The sequence below is a fragment of the Petaurus breviceps genome, unplaced genomic scaffold (genome assembly GCF_028583685.1).
Source record: "Petaurus breviceps papuanus isolate PSGF00001 unplaced genomic scaffold, PetGlider_PUasm1.0 90681, whole genome shotgun sequence".
NCBI classification, from domain to species: domain Eukaryota; kingdom Metazoa; phylum Chordata; class Mammalia; order Diprotodontia; family Petauridae; genus Petaurus; species Petaurus breviceps.
The window spans coordinates 4201131-4225554 of NW_027187307.1; the positions used below are offsets into that span (position 1 = coordinate 4201131).

General features: G+C 41.4%; 1 protein-coding gene across 1 annotated transcript in view; it reads left to right on the forward strand.

Annotated features, from left to right (window-relative positions):
- Positions 1 to 24424, forward strand: part of WDR44 (WD repeat domain 44) — a 92848-nt gene that overhangs the window by 18045 nt on the left and 50379 nt on the right. Inside the window, exons 2-5 of the mRNA XM_069065224.1 lie at positions 10100 to 10133; positions 20752 to 21355; positions 21542 to 21672; positions 23305 to 23400. Coding sequence (XP_068921325.1) covers positions 10100 to 10133; positions 20752 to 21355; positions 21542 to 21672; positions 23305 to 23400 — 865 coding nt within the window. The remainder of the gene's footprint in view (positions 1 to 10099; positions 10134 to 20751; positions 21356 to 21541; positions 21673 to 23304; positions 23401 to 24424) is intronic.

The following is a 24424-nucleotide window of genomic DNA, read 5'->3' on the forward strand; positions in this document are numbered from 1 at the left end:
AGAGAGAGAGAGAGAGAGAGAGAGAGAGAGAGAGAGAGAGAGTGTGAGTGGTGTCTGGAGGGTTGTTTCTAGTATGAATATGAGAAGTCCTAGGATAGGTAGGTGGTATAGACCAATAGAACTCTAGGCCTGGAGTCAGGAAGACCTGAGTTCAAATATGGCCTCAGACACATCCTAGCTGTGTGACTCTGGGCAAGTCATTTAACCCTGTTTGCTTTAGTTTCCTCATCTGTAAAATGAGCTGGAGAAGGAAAGGACAAACCACTTCAGTATCTCTGCCTAGAAAATCCCAAAAGGGGTCTTGAAGACCTGGACGTGAGTGAAATGACTGAACAGCTTGAAGTCCTGGGGTAGACTACCAGGGTGAGGAGGCTTCTGTGTCATGGTAGAAAAAGTCCAGAGAGTCAGGAGTGGAACCCATGAAAGAAGGAAGACATGGCTGTCCTGGTCATTTTTCTTACAATGAAAAACACGCAGTGTGGCCTTGTAATGTTTCTGCAGTGATGGTAGCCATATGGCAGGAAGAGGGGCAGATGGTTCTAAGAATCCCAGTTTTTAGGCCATCTTTAAACATTAACTTTATTTTTGTTATTCTCAATGTGAGATCCTTGTCCAGAGACCAATGAGTCAGTATACTACTGGGGAAAATGGGTCTTATCAATATTGCTATTGTCGTTATAAATGAAGCCAGAAGAGATAAGGAACCTGCCACTAAATGGAAGGAGGGCATTCAGGTTCTTCTAAGGGTGCTGAAAAAACCTTAGACCATAGGACATTTTGTCATCTCATTTCATACATAATGTTTAGACAAGTATAAGAAGAAAGACCACCCTGAAGATAATTGTAGTTTATGCCCCAACATCTGTTGTAGTGGATAAGAAGAGAGAAATTCTTCAAAGAAGTTACTTATTCCAATCCTCCAAACCTAGTCAATGTAAAAATGTATATGTTAATATTTGGTGACTCCAGTGCAAAGGTAGGCATTTGTGGCAGAGGATGGTCAGGAAGGGAATCCCAACTACTACTTAACTACCTCTGCCCTGGACCACCACCTCCACCTCCTCCTCAATGCATTCAATGATTATCTCTCTGAGGTTGACTCCCAGATTTTTTTTACCTCACTCTCACTCCATCACCAGATCTTGGTGTTTCTGCCTTTTTTATGTCCCATGCGCAGTTACCTCCCTACTTCACATCCTCATCCTTTCTCCCCTGGACTATCGCAGTCACCTCCTACTGGATCTCTGCCCCTCTGGTGTCTCCCTGTGGATGCTAGTGTGATTTTCTGCTAGCACAACTGCCCACGTGATGGCAGCGGCCTGAGCCCCCTTGCCTTGCCAGCGGTCTTCCACTGTGCTGCCCTCCACACGGGCTGTAATCCTGCCTGAACACAGCTCATCTCCATTCGCCTGACTTTCTCACACCTACAGTGTTTTCTCTCCTTACTCCACTGCAGACTCTTCACTTCTCTGCTGCTATTCAGATTCAGCTGAAACTTGGCCTGTAGGAAGCCTTCCCTCTGAGATCACTTTCCCCCTTATCTTGCATCTACCTATTTATTTACATTTTGTGTCCCCTATTAGAATGTAAACTTGAGGGCAAGGGTTCTTTTGGCCTTTCTTTGTATCCCCAGTGTGTGGCACATGGTAAGCCCTTAATAGATGCTCCTTTGGCACAGCTCATAGAATTCAGGAAGACCTGAGTTCAGATCTGGCCTTAGACATGCTAGCTGTGTGACCTTGGGCAAGTCCCTTACCTGCTCCTCTGTCTGCCTCAATTTCCTCAATTGTAACTCCCAGAGTTGTTAGGATCAAATGTGATAATACTTATAAAGTGCTTAGCACAGTGCCTAGCACATAGTAGGCAGATAATAAATGCTTGTTCCTTTCCTGCCTTTGATACCTGTGTAACCCTGGGCAAGTTATTTAACCTCTCTGGCCTCAGTTTCTTCCTCTGTAAACTGAAAATATTGGACTGGATGACCTTGCAGGTCCCTGTCAGCTGTACACCCAGCATCCTATGATGATAAAGACTCAGGAAATATGGATCAGAAATATTCAAAGAGAGAGGTCTAGGGCTCATAGACGTACCCCTCGCTTCATGCCTCTATGGCCGGGATACTTTCAGTTGAACTGAAAGTTGTACAAGATTTCTGATTGAAACAATGTCATTCAAGTGTTTCTTAATCGTAGGAGCTTACCTTTTACTGGGTGAGATATGAGGATCTAGAAAAATCATTGCCAAATTTCTATGAAGTAATGGGCCAAAGGAGTTGCGTTACCAACCTGAGGTAGAGATCTGGAAAGATTTGGACAGACCCAAAGGGCAGCTGAGCCCCAAAGGGAGCTAGGGATTCCCAATGTGGGTGACAGCCCATGCAGAGTGTAGGAGACCAAATGGCCTATCTGAGGAGCAGCAGTGGTTGGCCTGGCATTAGCAGACCTAGTGTGTGGTTGCTGCTCTAACTAGGGAAGTGAACTCCTGTTTTGGAGCGGTTGGTGATTCTTATTTGCATAAATGGGCAAATTGTAAGTAAGCTCCTTGAAGGCAAGGACTGTCTTTTCATTTGTATGCATAGGACATAGGTGCTTAATAAATGCTAATTGAAGCGTGATTCTTCCTGTGGCTGCAGCTAAGATGGGGAAGTAAGTCCTAGAGTTGACCAAGATTTATTTTTAATGTAGATTTTCTGTGGAAGCAGCCTCAAAAACTGGCTTTACTTGTAGAAACTTGATTGGTTGTAGTGAGGATCCCACTACTCTTGAGCTATAGCAGTCTGCTGCAAGATAAACAGGATTGTGTGGGTTTAGTGAGGCAGCCTAGAGATACCTTCACCACAAGGGACCAAGGATACTCACAAGACTATTTAAAGTAGTAAACTCTTGTTATGATTTTAAAGTGAGACAAAGCAAATTTTGTCAAATGCTGTTTGAAATGCGCCATATGTGACTCTCTTGTTTGTAGGGTCTCCCTCTTTACTCTTTTGGGAATATAAATCATAATACTCTTTTTTTGCTTTTTTGGAGGGCAATTGGGGTTAAGTAACTTGCCCAAGGTTACACGGCTAGTTATTTTGTGTGAGTGTCAAATGTCTTAGGCCAGAACCGAACTCCGGTCCTCCTGACTCCGGGGCCAGCGCTCTACCCACTGTGTCACCCAGCTGCCCCAATCATAATATTCTTTATTCGTTTTCTAGAGTTTTCAACTTTCTATGTAGCATTTTCTTCATGGGACATACTATAATTATAAGCATAACTGCAGTTAATTGTAGCACTTATTTAGTAGAAACCTAGATAGACTCATGATGCTAGACGTTACAGCAAGGATTTGGGCATTTTTCCAGGAAAATGTACTGATCTTTAGCCTATAAGAAGATGGAATCTAATTTGCCATACGTGGGAACTTATTCATTGGAAATTTTCCCAGATAATTTTGTATATATAAAACTAGATGCCTTTCCAATTTTGGCTCTACACATGCATGTCCAGTTTGTATATGACTGTATTTCATGTAGGATAGCCCAAATCGAAAGGCATCAAGTGATCTGTATGCTACCCCTAGCTACATCACGGCACCAGGGGGGGGAACCTGGAACCTTATAGGTCCTCAGGTACAGCCTTTTGATGTAGTCCAAGTTTGACAGAATAAATCCTTTTATGAAAGGGATTTCTTCTGGGAAGTTTGGATTCAGTCAAAGGACCACACTTGAGGACCTAGAGGGGCACATGTAGCCTCCAGGCTGCAAGTCCCCCAATCCTGATCTCAATACTTATAGCTCTACTTAGCAACTGGCAATGCAGCAGAGCACTGAAATGGAAGGTTTTATAGCTATTAGAGCATATTCTTCTGCCTTCCATCTCCATGGAGTTCCTCTCTTACCCAGATGCCAAGCAAAGGTCAAGAATATCCTGCTTTTTTCACCTTTTCTCTAATATCTTTGGGTACCATCAGGGTCATGCCATCTGACTCAGTTCCTTCTTTTTCTACACTTTAACTTGGTTATCAGCTACCTTGAGTTCAGTTACAATCTCTGGGTGATGATTGTTCTATATCCAGCTCTAATCTCTCTCCTGAGCACTAGTCCGGAATCACCAGCTGCCTACCAGACTTTTCCATCTAGACTTTCTTATAAGGCATTTCAAATTCAGCATGTCCATAACAGAATGGGTAATCTTTCTCCCCTAGCACAGTCCTAATCACTTAGGTTTGTAACCTCACTATTGTCCTTGATGTCTCACTCTCACTCACCCCATAGGTCCAAGCCTCTATCTGTGTGTCACTTTCATACATCCTTTCCTCTGCACCCACGTAGGTCTCACCCTAGTTCAAGTCTTCTTGCCTCAAGTCTTAACTCTCTCCAGGCCTTCCTCTACATATCTGCCAAAACAATTTTCATAAAGTACAGGTCTGATCATGTCTGCTCAAGAAACTCCAGTGGCTCCCTGCTTCCCCTCAGCTGAACTCTGAACACCTACACTTTATTCCCCTTTATAAGCTCTATGCTCTAGCTGCAACAGGCCATTTCCCATCTGGGTACCTTTTGTGCAAGCAGCAACTACATGTGTAGAATGCTCTCTTTGCTCCCCTCCTCTTGGAATTCCTGGTTTCTTTCCCTCAAGACTCAGCTCAAATGACACTTTTTACCCTCTCCCATAACCATGGTATTAATTTTGAATATATTATATATGTACCTTTATCCATTTTGTCTCCTCCATTAAAACGTAAGCTTCTCAAGGGCAGAGGTTGGTTCCCTTTTGTCTGTATCCTTAGCATCAAGCAAAATGCCTGGCACTTAGTAAGCACTTAAATGATTGCTGTTTGATTGCCCTTGACTGGTACCCAGTAGTTTGCCACTTCTTTTGGCTTCAGAGAAGTGTTCTCCCACCCCTTGTAGTGAGGGAATTCTTTTTCATAAGCTTTCCTGTTTCTTTAGATAAAACGATTATAAAAAAAATACTGTTAAGGCTAAAGTGTTCCAGAGATTAGCCACAGGTACTGAAGTGAAGTTCAAAAACTGCTGAGACCTGGGGTCTGGGCCAACTCTTTCATTGTCCACCTCCCTTCCCCCCTTTATTCCCTGTTCCTGGCTTCTGCCGAGTCTGCCACTTGGGGGGAGGGGAGGAATTGGGGGTATATAACACCAAGTAATTAATTTTGATCTTGATTCTAGGAATCAGTATAACTGGTTTTTGTTTTTGATGAATATCATGAAAATCACAGACTTTTAGATTTCATAGGTATAGTCATTGGATCATAGATTTACAGCTGGAAAGGACTTTGTGTAGTTCTTCTCATTTTATAGAAAAAGAGACTGAACTCCAAGAGAAGTCTAGTGACTCACCCAAGGTCATACAAGTAGTTGAATGACTATCTGCCTCTCCATGTGCTACAAATAAGGAAGTTCCAAGGACTTGTCTTCAGAAGTGGGAGAACCAAGACTAGAAGCCAAGTCACTTGACACTAACAGGGTCTTTCCTTTTCTGTTCTGGGTGAGAGTTGTGCTTATGTACTCTAACAATCTGAACCAGTTCTGCCAATAGTGCTCATCTCTAGAGGGCTTGAAGGGTTAGGAAATGATTTGTAGATATTAGCTCATTTGTTCCCCAAAGCTGCAGAAAGAAGAATCTCTGAGGGGCTAAGTGACTAGACGAAGGGTGGGGAACCTGGGGCCATGAGGACACACGTGGCCCTCAAGTGCAGCCCTTTTACTGAATCCAACTTTCCAGAACAAATCTCCTTCATAGAAGGATTTGTTCTTCAAAATTTGGCCTTAGTCAGGCCACACCTGAGGACCTAGAAGACCACATGTGGCCTTGAGGCTGCAGGTTCCCCTACCCTGGCCTAGACCTCTCTGACTCCAAGCTTCATCATTTGTCTCTCTGTTCTATCATGCCACTTCCCCACAGGAAAGAACACTGGATTTGGAGTTTGAAGAGTTGGCTTCAAATCCTAGCTCTACTTACTGCCACTATGACCGTGGCCAGGTCCCTGCACTTTTCTAGGTCTTTTTTTTTTAATGAGTAATGGGGTAGGAGAAGCAGATCAGATGATCTTTAAGATTCTTTCCCACTCTAAACCCCATGATTGCATTCTCTCCATCTTGAAGTTGAAAAAACACAGCAAGAAATAGTTTGTCCACCTATTGAGTAGAAATCCAAGAGTTGGGCAATAAGGAAAATGGCTTCTGACCCACCCAAATGGAAGTCACATAGTCCTTTAAGAAGGAAAGGCATGAGCGTTTACATAGTGCCTCCTATGTGCCAGGCACTGTGCTTTAAGCTGATGTGTTTGGAGGCCTCAGGGCTTCACTCAGATCTGACCAAATCTTAATTGAGACACCATCCTAACCTATTTTAGTTGTTTGGTTTTCTATCCCAGGAAAAATTGGAAGCAGTAAATGAAAATCTGTCATCTTTCAGAGGCACCATTTCTAACAGCAAGAAGGGACAAGTGATAATCTTACAAAAGAGGAGACAAACTCAAAGCACAGTGGCCTGGGACTGTTTATTATAAAATCTTAAGAACGCCTCAGAGCTCAGTAACAGCTGAAGATGCTGTTCGAGAAGAATTGATGTTTAATTTAATGACCATGTGTCACTGAGAAAAGGTTAAATTGTGTTGCTATACTCTGCCTTATTAAGGCAGGGATCTGTGAAATACATTTTAGATGGATTTGATTCAAATTAGTTAAAACAGAAAAGGTTTGGGTACTTAAAAGATCCTAATTGTAGTCATCTAGGCAGTGTGTTTTGTGGAGCACTCTCTCTCCCCTGGTCGAGCTTGCTGTTCAGGCCTGTGTCACTTGAGTTTTGCCAACAGATGAGTTCAAAGGTGCTGAATCTTAATCTGTTTGATCTTCTTGGGACCTGTCAAATGGTGAAGTCCTAGCTATCGTCAGGAACAGACAATTGCGTAAGCCATCATTTCAAGATGGTAATCAAAAAAGATTGCTAACTTATTAAAAGAGTATCTACCCAGGACCAGTTCCATTAAGTTGGCATTCTCTTTGCTCTTTGGTTCTCTTGGCACATATAAATCCCTTTGGTCACCTTTATAAATCATATCTTTTTTCCTCCTACTTTTGACTAGAAACTAATGTTCTTTTTGATGGATCAAAGGAGAACTTAATTGTGCCCTCTTTAACAAAATGCCATTTTTAAAAAATTGTGGTTTATAATTGAAAGTGATTATGACATGGAGCTGGTGTTAAAAATGCCCAAGTGGATGTCTCACCAAATTGACTTTGTACCTAGGAGCCAACCTGGGTCATAGTCAGATGATTCTCCATTCTATGAAAGTTAACACTAGCTGGGAGGTTGGGATGAGAGGAAAGCTCTACCAGGTTAACTGAGAGCTTACAGAAAAGGCTTGAAAAATGCTCTGTCCAGGCTTAAAAGAGGTTGTTGAGTATATCTTGTCAGGGAACTTTCTGGGCCACTTGTAGTAGGAGGAGCCAGGCCTTGGGGGAGAGTTCTTGTGGCTATTTGCTCATCTCCTCCTCTAGAACCCAAACTCAGGCCCGGCCTGGGGCAAGTAAGGGCCTGCCTCAGTCCCTAGGACCCTCCAGTTGGGACCCTAGTGGTACTCAAACTAAGTGATGCTATTTAATGCTGTTGTTTCTTTTCACTTTAATAGTCTAGTAAAACATGATTTCCTAGAGTGTAAGCTCTATGAAGACAGGTGTCCAAGTCTTCACTTAGTGTTATGTTCTGCATAGGCATTTAGTCAATGTTTATTTAATTTGATATTCACAAAGGGCAAGGAAAAAAACAACACCCTTGTGTGTCTCCAAGTAAGGTTGACGCCAATGTTCTAGGCGGCAGGTCTGAGTGTGAGGCTGAGTGCTGGCAGCGAATAGAGCAGAACCATACAAGTCTGAAGCAGGTCCTTTCTCAAGCTGACTCCCCAGGCTCCAAGCTGAGCACCAGCTGCCAGAGAAATCCTGAGGCCCTGGGATGGATTCCTTGGGGAGTGAGGCCATCTGTTTACCATAGGTATGGATCATTCATTAAAGAGGAGCCTCTCAATCAGGAAGTCCTGTATTCCAGTCAAACCTCTGACTCTCCTTGGCTGGTTCACCCTGGGCAGATCTCTCAGTGCCCTAAGCACTCCCTTCTCCAAGACTTGCAAATTGAAAAAGAGCTGCCCTATCCACGTTGATAGAGGGAGTTTCCTCACTAGGAGCTCCCTATACTGATAAGATCACAAGTGTGCACACCCGGCATGGCACAAGAAGTTGAGAAGCAGTGACCGTGCTAAGGTCACACAGCCAGTTCTGTGTAGACGTAGGTTGTTAATTGCCTGCTGGGAACTGGCAGCCTCTGGGGTAGTGACTGGCCTACTATCAACCCAGAAAGGTCAGTAACAAGAAATGAGTGATGGTCTTCTACCCTCTCAAAATCATCAAAGTTCACAAACTTTGTGCTGGAGTTAAGAAAGCTCATGCCCTCTTTTTGGTGAGCTGGGGTGGGGGTCCTTTATCCTGTTACACATGACCTTCTGAGCCTTCCTCATCTGCCATACCCTTCTGTCTCCTGTTGAAATGAGAAATATTTGAATGTTGGGTTTTTTTCTGTTGTTACCAAAATATTATTGCTGTTCTTGTATAGGAGAAAGCCATGGTGTCTTGGGCATGTAGCTCAGACTCCCAGCTCTCCTACTTTCTCATTGTGTGACTTTGGACTAGTTACTTCCCTTCTCAGGGCCTCCCTCATCTGTAAAATGAGACGGCTGGATTAACCAATCTCAGAGGTTCCTTGTAACTCTGAATCCTGTGCTTTAGAAACTTTGTGTTCCATTGGCGGGGATCTTTTTGTTTTGGGAACTGACCTGAAGTGGTGCTTACTTCTTGGAATGCAAACTCTTGTTTTAGTCTCATGTGTACATAGGAAAAACTTTGAGATCTATGATAAGAAATGTGTACATTTCTCGAACTGAAGCTGATAATCTCCTTAAGAAAACCACATATTTAGTGCATAGAAAAGTTGCTTCCTTTTTTGGAAGTTGTCCTAAATTATGATTTCTTCAATGTTTATACTCCTTAGCAGATAATTTCTACACTTTAGTAAAGAGTACTTAACCTAGAATTCATGAAATTGTTTTTTTAAAAATATATTTTGATAATTGTATTTTATTATAATTGATTTCCTTTGTAATCCCTACTCATTTTTTTATACTTTTAAAAGAATTATTCAGAGTGGAGGTTCATAGATTCTCCAGATTGCCAAAGTGGTCCATAATGTGACAAAGATTATAAACTCAGGCCTTAGTAGATGGTTTTATGAATATCCTGAAGCTAAAAAAAAGTGTCAATTGCATGCCAGCCTTGTGGTGATGAAGTTCTCATACATTCCATCAGCAGGTACTAAAAATGGAAGAATGGGCGTCAGGAGAAGTAGGTTGAAGTCCTGCTTCCGACCCTTACTGCCTGTGTGTCCATAGGGAAGTTATTTATAACCTCTTCAAACCTCAGTTTCCTAATCTGTAAAATAAGGATGATAATTGCTAATTGCCTGACTGGATTAAAAATGTAAAGCAGTTTCCAAACTCTAGAGCTCTATATAAATAACTTACTATTTCATAGGCCTAGTGATGACACATAGGTTCGTGGTAGTAGGACCAGCCACGGTAATTTGGGAGAGGTTCATCATTGGCTTGGTCACGGGGTAATGACAACCTTTGCAATTCTCTAAAGCCCGTACACTAAGGCACAGAAATGGGTAGTGGTTTGCTTTAGTAATAGGAATCTACACTTAGTTGTTAAGGGGTAAATGGCTGTTTTCAAGCAGGTCTCTAGTGGATGACCCCGGCAATCTGTGCTTGGCCTTGTTTTGTTTAATGTTTTCATCAGTGCTCTTAGCTAAAGGCTCAGCTGGCATACTTGTATCCCTAGATGACACAAAGCTGGGAGGGACAGCTAACAGTACATGACCATCAGGATCAAAAAAGAGTCTCAGTTGCTACAATGTTGGATCATATAATAGCATGTTTTTGAAAATTCCATTTTGTATTTTGGAGTAGAGTCTATGTAGGAGACCTGTTAGACATAGAAGAGTTTTTCCTGCCCACTTACATCTTTTTGCTTCTGTTTTATCAACAGGTCCCCAACAAAGATTGGGTTTCCAACCTTGAAGGTAAGTTGCACTTTCTGAAATATACGTGTGTAGTGTTGTCCAGGCTTCCTTCTTACTTGTCTGCTTTCTCTGGATCATCCTTTACTCCCTCACAGTGTTACTATGCCCTCCAGTCCTTAGTATGGCATGGCTTGCCTCACAGCATTGTGAGGCAAGCACATTAAAGCATTACCCAATTGGCCTCTAGTATAATATTATGTTACTTGTTCATTAATTTATTGGTCCAGGCTTGTGGTTTCATTAGTGTAAGGAACTCTTAGTGTGGAAACTTCTTTCCCTAATGCAGATTGACTACTTGAGGGTAACCTTGGGACACTCTTTATTACAAGGCCAGCCTTCTATCTAATAAACAAAGCTGCCTCTCCTAAAAAATATTATTTATGATTAGATGTATAAATAGGTACTCTAGAAATGTCTGAGTCTAAATATTCCATGCTAATATAGGATAGGGATAAAGACTGTACTTGTGGGGTGGCTAGGTGGTACAGTGAATAGAGCACTGGCCCTGGAGTCAGGAGGACCCAAGTTCAAATCCAGCCTCAGATACTTAACACAAAAAACTAGCCGTGTGTCCTTGGGCAAGTCACTTAACCCCAATTGCCCTACCTTCCCCTCTCCAAAAAGCAAATTAAAAAATTTAAAAATAAACAAAAAACAAACAAAAGACTATACTTGTGACTTCCTTGGTTTACAGAACTTCCTGGTAAGGAATGCCCCCCCCCTCCAATCCAGGGAAGCATCTTTTTTCCTATAGTCTTAACGAGTTGTCAAGAGTATGTATCAGAGGCAGGGCCTAAATTAACTCGTTGAGGATGACCAGCTGGCTATTAGAATGTAAGCTCTTTGAGGGCAGGGACCATCTAGCTTTGTATGCCAAGCTGCCTCTTCTAGTAACCACTTCCATTTTTGTAAATCTATAATGGTTACAAAGAAGTGTTCTCATTACAACTCTACGAGGTGACTTGTACAAGTAATAAATGTTTGTTGAATTGAATTATTATTATCCTCATTTTACAGATGAAGAAACTGAGACTCAGAGCAATAAAGCAAGTTGCTAAAGTTCTTAGAGCCTTTAACTGCATCTTCCCCTATCTCTTGAGGCACAAAGCCCATCCCTCCCCTACTGCATGGGGGGTGGGGGAGGTGTTCTTCACCCATCCTGACAAAGATACTTTTTCTCTTTTAAAATCAGTATTCCCTTAACCAATATATAAAACAAAGACTGTTTTGCACTGGAGAGAACCTGGAGGAGCATATATAATAAATCTGCCTATTGGGATTCTGTGACCTTCCACATCATGCTGCCTATCTTAGAACTAGGGACTTGGAGGTGAACCTGGACTCATGGTTTTGCCTAGTCATTTAATTGCTGTGTGACTTTAGTAGCTGTTGACTCCAAAGCTGACTTTCTCACCTTTTTAAAGTCTTTGAGAATGGTTCAAGGGGATCTTTGACAAAAATAATAGGCAGGATCTTTTCTACATACTGTTTTCTATAAGATATCTTTCTTATCTTCATTTCATTTAGTTGACAGAAAGGTCTAAGGAGTATAAGATCTTGCAGTTGTACATATCTCACACACACATACACACACACAGCATTTGACTGAGAAAAATGTAGCCTTAAAGGTTCTCCTTCATAGTTGGGTACAGAAATTCATATTACCCAGTAGGAAAGTTAGGAGGGAAAGGGACTAAGCAAAAGGCAAGGGTGAGGAGTGGTATAAGAGGGAAGGAAGATTAAGAGAGGCAGTGGTGAGAAGCAAAACAGACCCTTGAGGAGAGGACAGTTAATAATAGAAGGATAAACAGAAGAAAATAGAATGGAGGGAAATGCATGGTTAATAATCTTAACTGTCAGTGTGAATGGGATAAATTCACTCATAAAATGGAAGTGGATAGCAGAATGGATTAGAAACCAGAATCCAACAATATGTTGTTTACAAAAAGCACACCTAAAACAAAAAGACATACACAGAGTTAAAATAAGGAGCTAGAGCAGAATCTGTTCTGCTTTAGCTGAAGTAAAAAAGTCAAGGGCAGCAATCATGATCTCAGACAAAGCAAAAGCAAAAATCAGCCTAATTAAAAAGAGATAATGAAGGAAACTACTTTTGCTAAAAGGTACCATACACAGTGAATTAATATCAGTACTGAACATATATGTACCGAATGGCATAGCATCCAAATTCTTGAAGGAAAAGCTGAGCATTACAGGAGGAAATAGACAGTAAAACTATACTAATGTAGGGCCTCAGTTTATTCCTCTTAGACCTAGTTATATCTAACCAGAAAATCTAAAAGAAAGAAGTTAAAGAGATAAATAGAATTTTAGAAAAGTTAGATATGTTAGGCCTCTGGAGAATACTGAATGGGAATAGAAAGGAATAAATCTTTTTGTTTTCAACTCCACATGACACCTGCACAAAAATTGACCATTTATTAGGGCATAAAAACTTCACAAACAAATGCAGAAATATTAAATCCATCTTTTCTGACCATGGTGCAATAAAAATTACATTCAATAAAACCTGAAGCATAGATTAAAAATTAATTGGAAATTGTATGACCTGATCTGACAGATTGAATGAATAAAAGAACAAATCATAGAAATAATCAATTTCATTAAAGATAATGACAACAATGAGACAGCATACCAAAAATTTGTGGGATGCATCCGAAACATGTATATGGAAAATTTTTATCTGTCAATTCCTGTGTCTTATATATGAAAGAAAGAGCAGATCAATAAAGCGTATAGGCAACTATAAAAACTAGAAAAAGAACAAATTTTAAATCCCCAACGAGACAATAAAATAGAAATCCTGAAAATCAAAGGAGAGATTAATAAAATTGAAAATTTTTAAAAATTGAAATAATAAGTAAAACTAGGAGTTAGTTTTATTAAAAAAAATAGACAAACCATTGGTTATGTATTGATTAATTTTTATTTATTGATTAATTAATAAATTGATTTAAAAAAACAATTTACCAGTATCTAGAATGTAAAGGGTAAATGTGCAGCCAATGAAGATAAAGTGAGCAGAACAATTTATACAGTAACAGCAATATTGTAAAGATAATCAGCTGTGAAAAAACTGATTAACTCTGATCATCACAATGACCAACCCCAGGCTCAGAAGGATTCAAGATAAAAACATGCTGTCCACCTCCAGTTAGAGAACTCATGGACTCAGATCATAGATTGAATCATTTTATTCTCTTTTTATTGTTTTTCCCCCTACAATATGACTCACATGGAAGTTTGTTTTGTATTACTTCATATTAGTAATGGGTTTTGTATTTTTTGATTTCTCAATAGGTTGGGGAAAGGAAGTGAGGAGGGATTTTGAAACTGAAAATAAAATATTGAATTAACAACCAAAAAACTTTCTCCACTTAGGATACTTCCCAGCTTTAATAAGCTAAAACCTGACTCAGACAGGTTGGTTCCTTAACTTTCAGATTGGGATGAAATGAGATACTCATAGTAAATGTAGCAGTTGACAAATAGGAAGTTCACTTAGTCATAGCAAGGGAAGGGATTTCTGTGCTGCTGTTGATCATGCTGCTGGCTTGAGTAGAATTGGGCCAGCAGGTTACCTAGTGACACCCAAATAAATGAAGAAAGAAAGCTGCACAGATAGTGACATACATTTTATTGGGCAGCCTATCCATTTATGGTGTTAGTACATATATCTTTGGAGAAGGAAATGGCAAACCACTCTAATATCTTTGCCAAGAAAACCCTAAAAGAGTTCACAAAGAGTTGGACATGACTGAAACGAATGAAAAACAATACCACCACATACATCTTGGGCATATGCAAATGGAAAATCAGCTGGCTCTGGAATTGGCTATGTTTATGGTACTTCTTAAATTGTGGGTTGCAATGGGAGAGTAGTAACCCTCTATAACCTTAAACTGCTCCCTAAAGATGCATTGGACACTAAAATCTCAAAAGATTGCAAGATACAAGGCACCTAAAGAGTAATGGAAAACTGCATTGTGAATATTAATAGCTTCGGTATATTACCAGTGACGACTTGAGGAAGAAATGATGTAAGACATTCTTAAAGACATGTATGATTAGAAAAAGGCAGTATCAACAGCAAGAGCTAACAGATGGTTGGCAAGAGTATTGTATTTCCAAGCCATTTGTAAGCCGTGCGGCTTCCACTCAGGCCATCCTGGATCCTACCCCAGGAAACACCATGGGTTCTTATCCATACCCCTTCCTAGCTCCCCTTTATATGTTGTCTTCCCCAATTAGAGTATAAGCCCCAATGAGAACAGAGACTGTCTTGCTTATATTTGTTGTCCCAGCACCTATCACAATACCTAGCACATGGTGTTTAATAAATGCTTGTTCTATCTGTCGATATTATTTCATGTTTACAGATGCTAAAAGATCTCTGCATTCTGAATAGAATGTATTATTTTATGTTTTTACTTAAAATAACTTTGGATAATGTTGGGATTGCATTAGGTAGATTCTCTGGAGCATTTATAAAAAAAATCAAGGCTCTAAATGCCATGGAATGCAATGGCATGGATAGGAAATGATCTGCCCTGATGACAGGATCACCCACACTGACAAACTAAGCTTGTAGATCAGTCAGAGTATTGAGTAGAGACTGCTCCCAAAGGCTAAATATGGCTTGCATATGGTGACTTATAATTTGAAATCCATTTTAGGGTTAGAAGTTGCATTAATGTTGCCATAATTTTATGAATGTAAAATAGTATAAAATAGCTCTAATGTTAATGTTTTTGTTTTGGGTCTTTTATCATTCTAAACATGTGTCTGTTCACACAGACACACATACCCCCACTTCCTGAATTGCATATTTGTGTTAAAGATTACTAAAAAGAAAACAGAAAAATTTTCATGTGTAGACTTCTCAAGTTTTTCAAACTTGTATAATTTAAGAAAGAAATCATGGCTTTTAGGAATAAGGATATACCAGGTTTTCTGATCTGTGCCTACTTTACCCAGATTTTCTTTTTTAAAGTTGGGGAGTTTCATTCAGGTTTGTTATTTTGTTGTTTTTCCTGGAAACAGAGAGCATTAAACATAAGGTCGGAAATGAGTCCCTTGTTCAAGAATTGAAACAAGATGATTCTAATTTAGATTCTGTCTAAATTCTTAAATTTCAGTAAGGACAGCCAACTTTAATAAGAAAATGGTTTTTCCCCACTAATATGTTTCTAGTATCATGATGAGTACAGCATGACCATTTGATAAATGTTTTTCTAGTATTTGTTAGTAATGTGAAAGAATGTATTTTTCTTAAAAGTGTCAGTCTTTAATCTTATTTCATTTTTTATTATTAAAATAACTTCTACTTGATGCAAATAGTATATGTATATATATACATACATATGTATGTAGCATGTATTCACATGCACACACAGAAAAAAAAATATTCAACCCTGCTGCTTAAAACCAAAGCAGATTTACCTCCAAAGAACAATCACTGAGTAGAGGATTGAATTGTCTGGCCATCAGTAGATTCCTACTTTTAAGGTGCTATTAGTCCATGACTATATGTAAGAGCCAGATGTGTATTTGTCCATTCATTCAACAAGTATTTAGTGCTTATGGTATACCAGGGTTAGGTGCAGAGGGTGTAAAGACAAAAATAAAAAGAGGTCTCTACCTTCACATTTTCGAAGGAGGAGGAGGGTGTTTACAACATTCATAATAGCAATAATAACAGTAGTAGTAGCTAACATTTATATAGAGCTTTAAGGTTTGTAAAGCACTTTACACATATCCTGTTTAATCATCAAACGATCCTGTAAGGTAGGTGACTGTGTTATCCCTGTTTCATAGCTAAGGAAACTGAGGCAGAGGTTAAATGGCTTGCCTAGGATCACACAGCAAGTAGAATCTGAGACAGAACTTGAATCAGAGTTTTCTTGACTCCAAGTCCAGCATTCTATCTACTCTGTCCATCCACAGCTTCCTCATTTAACTGAAAAAAATAAATAGGCTCTAATTTGAGGGTGGAGGGAGCAGGAACGCTCTCCACATAAGAGGTGGTGCTTGAGTTGAATCTTGATGGAAATGGAGGATTTGAAAAGGGAGGTGCAAAGAAGGATTGTATTCCAGGAAGAGAAGAGTCTCTGTGCTAACACAGAGGGAGCTTTAATGGAAAGCTGCCTTCGAGGAGCCCAGGGTCCGTCTGAAGGGGTAGCTAGTGGGAGAGGAAGATAACGCACTGTGCTGGCCTTTCCTTGGAGTGGATCTACTACCCAGTGCACTGGAGGCCGTCCTGGGAGAATTCTTGAGCAAAACTGGCATCTTAGTCCTTAGGAAAGAAGCTCTCCAGCTTCGGTTTTTCCCCCTTAAGTTAACTTTTTAATTAAAGAGACAACGGTTGGAGAGAGAGAGAAGATAATTGATAGGGAGATGGCAGTGCTATGGAAGCTAGAATTAACAGTATGTCTGAGGCCTTACAGCTTCCGAGGGAGATGGTGAAATGCTAGGAGTTAGAGTCTGAAGGGGAACATGAGAAAAGGGGGGAGTTGTCCCCCCCAACCCTTGCCTGAGCTTTGCTTTAGTTCATTCTGTGAAGGGGGCTGGAGAGGGTGTGGATGTATGTAGGTAAAGCTGGCTTCAGCCAAGAAGAGGACTCCTAAGTTAGGGGTCAGGGATCAAAGTTAAAGAACAGCCCAGTGACCAGACCATCATTCAAGAGCCTTGGTTCTTCTTGGGGGTGGGAGAAACTGTAAGGGGTCCTATTTCAAATCAGATGGGTATTCAAGGCTAGCGCTCAGCCCCTTCTGGCTTTTTGTCGTTCAGTTGTTTCAGTCATGTCCCGACTCTTTGTGACCCTATTTGGGGTTTTCTTGGCAAAGATACTGAACTGGTTTGCCATTTCCTTCTCCAGGTCATTTTATAGATGAGGAAACTGAAGCAAATAGGGTTAAGGGACTTGCTCAGGGTCACACAGCTAGTAAGTGTCTGAGGCTGGATTTGAACTTGGGTCTTCCTGACTCCATGTCCTGTGTCCATTGCACCATAACCCTTCTGGCTAGTCAATGGTTATTTGTTTAGTCCTGGTGCTTTGACCCCATCTCCAGGAAGAGTTTGACTAGAATGGTTTGACCAGTCTCCCAAGCCCTTCTAGACAGAAGGTGGTACAGATAAGAGGTCATTGAAGAGAGAACTGTGGGAGGAGAAGAGTATCCAAGAGGAAGGGAGGTTGCTTTGGTATCAGCCACAGCAAGTGGTGGGATCAGAAAGCCAAATAGCAAATGATTGAGAAGCAAATGGGGGGGGGGGTGAAGTAAAAGAAACCAGTTCCTTTCTGGAGTTCGGAGGTGAGAAAGAGGGGAAATAGAGGACGATCATACGAGGAGATGGCCAACAGAACAGCTGGAGGCAGGAGGGGAAGAGCCAGGAAATAGATCAAAAGTGAACTGGGTGTTGAGGAAAGAGAGAAGGGTCAAGCTCCCAGAGGTGGGAGGCTTAATGGGGTCCCCTGCATTTGTTCTGCGTGTATCTCTTAAAGGCTTGATCACAAAACTAATCATAAATAATATTTTAAAAACTAGATACAACATTATAGGATTAGAAGTGACTGTAAGAATTGAGTAGAGAGAATTCTGGGTAAAGTGGAGTTATAAGGCAGGCTTTAACAGAGGACAGAAAAGAGCATGAATCACGGCTGGGAAGCAGGAATGAGCTTACAGGATTGTGTTTGAGATAATGGAGAGGTCTCTTCCTATGTGGAAATAGTGACAAAGACTCTGGAGGGCCTTGAATGTCAGGATGAGGATCCTTTATTTGATATAGTAGGCATTGGGGACCTAGTGGTGAGTCTTGGAAGTGACATGATAAAAGCAGTCTTTGAAGGAGATTAACCTTACTGAGTCATTGGGGTATAATAGTCATTGTTCAGTCCCAGAGCTGCAAGGGACCCTAGCGCCACAGTTGTCTATGATGCACAGGGAGTACTGGAGACTCCTTAAGAACTCTTGTCATAAGACAGGCAGAAAGTGCTGAGGGCCTCCACCACAGGGCACGTGTTAGACATTTCAAATTGATTTGGCGCCTTCATATGGATGACAGAGGAGAAGAGACAAAGCTAAGCCCACGTTTCTGAGTCAGAGGACTTGGAGAATTGAGTTGAACATTTATTAGATGCCTGTTTTGTGCTGGGCAAACAGAAATGAGAGAGAATTGAGGAAGAGAAGCCTGTTGCTGTTTGTGGGTGGGGGAAGATTATGAATTCCATTGGAATGTATTTAGTTCTAAAGGGAATGTCTTCTAAAGCAGTGGAAAAACTGAACTTGCCTAGTGCCCTCCTGAAAGAGTAGCACTTGAGAGAAGGATTTGGAAGACCACAGCTAAAGCTGTGAGCAAGGGGACCCTGTAAGAGGAGTGACAGGGCTTGGATTTGGTGGGCAGGAAGAGGAACAGATCAAGCACAGGCTGGAGGAGAGTGGAGTTGGAGCAGTGGCACTGGAAGTGAGGGGAAGCAGCTCAGCAGCCCAGAGTACTCCTTGATGCCCGAGCACCTGCTGGGTGATCTGCCCCCATGGTATTTGGGGGCTGTTTCAGTTATTAGAATATTCCACTTCTGCTTATCTCCTTGTAAAAGAAGGTGGTGAATGGGGTGGCTAGGTAGCACAGCGAGTAAGAGCACTGGCTCCAGTGTTGGAATGACCTGGAGATCGAATCCCGGGCTCAGACACTTAGCACCCACCCAGAAACACCTGGCCGTGTAACCTTGAGCAAGTTACTTAATCCCAATTGCTTTAAAAAAAAAAAAAAGGTAGTGAAGGAGCATTGGCTTCAGCACAAATATAAAGTTGGGAACTCCCAGAGAAAGGTAGAATGGTATCATGTTTCTTAACTCTGACTGACCTGACCTTGTTACTTTCAGAAACTTTGTTTGTTGTTAGGCAGCAGTGGGCATTCTTGAGTCAGGAAGATGAGCTAAAATAGTAGGGGACAGATGGAGAGAGAACTCACGCTTCATGGCATCACATCACTTTTGTAGACCTCAGTTTCCTCCTCTGTCAGTTCTATGTTGAGGATCTTCCAACTTGGCAGGGTTATCTGCTGAGAGGGATGTTGGGCTAAGTTTTAGACCTCGAAGAAGATGGAAAAGGCTGGGCAGTGTAGTTGTGCATTTGCTAGCAGCTCCCGCCCAAGGGAGGGCTGATGGGATTGCGGAGCAGTACTGAGTAAACAGAGTGCTTTGTGGAAATGAGCAGAGATCGGTGCCAGGCCTGATAAGCACAGTTCAGTGACTGGCTCCAGCACACCTCTGTGGGCCAGGGTAGGCCCAGGTAGGGAGGGATTGCCATTTGACAGAGCTAAGTGGTCAAGAAAGGGAAGTGTCATAGTGAAGAAATTGTTGTTTTGGCTGGACCAGGGGCACATCTTCATCTAAGGGGTATTTAGAGGCTATGTGGAGCCTCTTATTTGGAAGTTTGGATATGGTGTCTTAGCCGTGGGACAGTAGAGAGTTTGATAGACAAGCTTCCAGCTGGACTTGGATGATCATAGATCTCAGTTATGATTTACTACTCCTGTTCTTCCAGCCTTGGCGTAGGCTCCAGGCTTCCTTGGCCCTTAGCTTTTACTGTTGTCTGAGAATTGTTTTGCTGAGCCAGACTTGGCTTTGGCCTTCCTACAAAAGAGGAGACCTACTTGGAGGTTGCCATCTTTCGGCCTCATTTGTGTTCTGGTACCTTCCTGGGTTTCCTACCCTCCCCTTAGAGGCATTAGCAACCGTATAAAGCCAGAAGCCTTGAATTCTTTTTGTACCAACAGTCAGTTGGCACCACAGTGGACAGAATGCTGGATGGAGTTGGAATCAGGGAGACCGAGGTTCAAATCCACCCTCAGACAATTACTAGCTGTGTGACCCTGAGCAAGTCACTTAACCCTGTTTGCCTCAGTTTCCTCATCCGTAAAATGGGAATAATAAAAGCACCTACTTCTCAGGGTTGTTGTGAGGATCAAATGAGTTTTTTTTATATCTCTATATCTATGTGTCATTTTGTGAACCTGAAAGTGCTATATCAATACTTGCTAGTATTATTAGTACTGGGGGAAATCTTAGGACTCTAGCCCAGCCCCCTCATTTATACATGAAGCAGGTAAAGTCCCAGGATGTGCAGTGACTGGGCCAGGGTCACATAACACAGCCAGAGTTTGAAACTCAGCTTTCTTGGCTGTGGGTCCAGCTCTTTTTCCACTCTTGTCACCTGGGTTAAAATCCTGCTGTGCCACTTATTAGCTATGTGACCATGGGTACCTGTTTGACCTCAGTTACCTCACTTGTAAAATGGAGATAATTCTTACACCAGATTTGTGAGCAAAGTGCTTTGTAAACATTAAAACACTACATAAATGTCCATTTTTATTGTTATTAAGGTTTGAGTAGGTGTTTGGACTCCTGGTTAAGTGGGCTAGTAAATCTCTAAACAGTTATTTCAACTGATATGGCACAAATATGCAAATGAATGAAAAGGTTGGGTTTAGTTAGAATGCTCACCTTAATGTTAATTTCCAGGGTTACTACACGGACAATCTGAAATGGCTTAGTTCAGTGAATGCCTTTGTAAAGATCTCAACTGTTCTCTTTCTTCAGATTATTGACAGTATTATTGAGGAGAGCCAGAAGGGAACAGAGCATTCTGATCCAGAACCGACTCCGAGTACTCTGGTCGTTGGAACAGACCTTCTGAGCAATATTCCTGGACTTTTAGCCACAGATCAGGTGTCACGAGATGTTAAAAAAAAGGAAAAGCAAAATACATGTAGGGAAACCAAACCAGAGTCTGGCAAATATTCTTGTGCTTATGAAGGTTCCTCTGAGAAGCCAGTCAGTGAAAGCGCTCAGGTAACAGAAATCAGTTCAACTGATGAGCATACTGCAATGGAAACAGAAGACACAGCAACCAAAAGTGAAGAGGAAGTAAAACAGACTGACGTTTTAGAGCAGGTAGCCACGGACTTCTTCCCTCCCAAAGATGTAGCTGCAGCAGAAGAAACGGCTCCTGTCAAACCCCCCAGGCATATTCCTGTAGAGCCCGATATTGTGGCAAGCACCAAGAAGCCAGTCCCAGCTCGGCCTCCCCCCCCAACCCATCTCCCTCCACCCAGACCACCCCCACCTGCCCGACCCGCTCCTCCGCCCCGAAAGAAGAAAAATGAGTTGGAGTTGGAGACCCTGAAATCATCAGAGCTAGAAGGCAAGTATATCTGGGGCTCTCTATGAAGCCTTGAGCACTATGGATAGGCAGAAGTAATAGTTGTCCTGGAAGTGAAGGTCATATCATTTTAAGTAGAGGAAACTAAAAGTTTCTGTTCTACTGTTGCTGCTGGGATGGTTAATGGGATTGATGTAGGTGTTTTGTCTAATTCTGAGTCTTTTGTAGTTCCCAGAGACAGTTTTGCATCTGGTGGTGCCTTGACTCCCGCTACATCTTCCGAATGCCAGCCCAAGGACACACAGCCTTCCCTTGATTTGGCAAGTGCGACCAGTGGAGAGAAAGTTGTCACTGATCAGGTGAGTGCAGTCAGATCTACTGAGGCAAGAAGACTTGACCACTTCTCTGAAACTAGGCTATAGACAGAAGATCTTGACTTACTGCTTTCTGTTTTGAAGTCACAGCTCCTATTAAACAGAGTTCTAGGTTACCAAAAGGAAGGTGAGCTATGGAAACAATTAAAACTGACATTACTCTTGTGTCGTTGTCAGATCACATTGACCTTTTAAAACGTTGCTGTGGAAACGCAATGACTTGCATATGTAAGAGTTACCTTGATGGGTCATGTCAGGAATACCTGGGATCAAACTCTGCCTTGAATACTGGTTTAGTATATGTTGAGATATCACTAGCAGAAAGTTGTCCTCCTCATTGACTCCCCCAGATACTTCTCCATTGTGACAAAGAGTTAGTGTTCAGAAAAACTGGCCACTTCTGGCTGTGTTTTTATCCTTTGGCTTTGCCAGGCCTGTGAGATCAGGATTGTCACTACACTGACCAGAGTTCTGATGTCTCTCAGGGCTCTTTTTCTTTGTTATTGTGGCCACTGTGTAAATTGTGCTCCTGGTTCTGCTTAGTGCCACACCTATTGATAAGTCTTTACAAGTTTCCCTGGATTTTCCCTTCGGTTTTGTCTCAGTGGGTGAGTGTGGTGAATTGGAAAGGACGTTCCCTGTTAGGAAGATTTTGGTGTAGAAAGGGCTTTTCCTCTTCCCTGGGATTCACTCTGAGCATATGCCTGCTACTGGAATTGCTAGAATATGATTTAGCAACTTCCTTGTGTCATTCCAAATTCTTTTCCAGAATGGTTGAAGTCATTAATTTATAATTCCATCACTGGTACATGTGTGCATCTGTCTTCTCACAGACAACATTTACCATTTTCGTCTGGTATTATATTTGCCAATCATCTGATGGATATGAGATGAAAACCAAGATTTATTTTAATTAGCACTTCTCTAATTATTAATGACTGGGGGCATTTTTTTAGCTTGGCTTTCTCTTCTCTTGAAAACTGCCTATTCTCATCCTTAGACCCCTCATCTCTTGGAGAATGGTTCCTCTTTTTATATTTCCCCTCGTGCTTTCTTTATACCACCCCCACCCAGCTGCTTGCCTTAGTGTCACTGTAGGAATGATGAAAAGAAGACTGAAAATACCTCACATTCCTGACCCAGTTCCGCCCAAATGGGGGTTATTTTTACAATACATTTTAAAACATGAAAACCTGCCTAATAGCTAGTGGGCCATGGTTGGGGTGTGCTCAATGTGAACATGCGTAAAGCCTGACAGGTGGCAGAATACAGGAATGCTCACCTGGTCTGGCTCCCCTTTTAGGTCTGCTCAGCAGCAGTCCTTTCTCTCTGTTACTCTACCCCATGTAGAGGGCTAAAGCTTTGGGCGCATCCAGATAGAGCACATTTCTTTATTGTCAAGGTTAAAGAAACAGCTACTTTGTGGGTAATGGAGGATCAGAGTGGACAGTCTTCGGCATGCTAGGAATATTAAGTCGCTAAAATGGATGTTTTCCATTTTAATAGACTCCATCGTCAGAAATATTGAAGTTCTTCACAGCTGTGTATGGTAATGACTAATTGAAAGTTCTCTGAAATTGTCTATTGCGTTTGCTTTTTATAAACTTATAATTTCAGGAAAATGGAAAAGCATCTAATGGGCAGACAGTAGCAGGAGAGATGATGGGTCCTCAAAGACCAAGGTCCAATTCTGGAAGAGAACTTACTGATGAGGTAACAGTCAAGATGGCTTTTTTTTAAATGGTTAAAAGCACCATAATGCAAAACAAATGAAGAACATTGGAGTGGCCCTTTAAGATTATTTTAAAAGGGCATCTCTTGTAATTTTACTTTGATTATTTAACATAAGGGGAAAATGTGACCTTGACTTAATAGCTGTATGTCCCTAGGCCATTCACTTAACTTCTGTTTCCCTCAGTTTCCTCATCTGTAAATGGGGGTAATAAATTGTACCTCCCAGAGTGGTTGTGCAGATCAAATGAGATAATATTTGTAACTTAGCCCAGTGTCTGGTGCATCGTAAGTTAAAAAAAGATGGTGATGATACGTTCTTTTAAAAAGTCAGTGTCATATAATGATGTTATAAAATGTTGATAAAGCAAGAACCATGGTTTATAAGAAAGTCAGCTTAGTTCTAAAGTTCAGTATCCAATACTCTGGGCATATATTTTTGTCCATACCAGATAGCATGCAGTGTGTACACACTCGGTTTTTGAGTGCTTTCATCCAAAATAGAAAGGAATGAACTGATCTGAGAAATTGGAGAAGAGTAATCAGGACCAGAATAGGGACCCTGTGGTTGGAGTGGAGCCATGGTGGGAATAGTCTAGAACAGAGAGGCAGGGAAATGGAGGGGAGGAGAGCGGATAGGGTGACAGTAGAGGGGCAGAGGAGCTGTCATCCAGAAACTACATCATTGCAAAAAGAGGTGAGACGTCAAGATTTTTGCTATGCATAGGATATGGGAAGAAAGGCGATCTATCTTTGATTTTCTCCATAGACTGGTTGGCCTGTTCTTTTTAGTACTGTTATTATGAGGCAGTATTTCTGTGGCATTGTATTTTACAGGATTATGATTGGTTCCATCCTTGGTACCTTTATTATTATACTATGAACATTGATCAGTGTTCATTGCTTCTACTCCCTAAGTCAGTTCCTATCTTGAATGTTTTTCAAGCAATATATCCAATGTTTCTTCTATTTTAAGTATACAACATTGTATATTCTGGATGTCCCT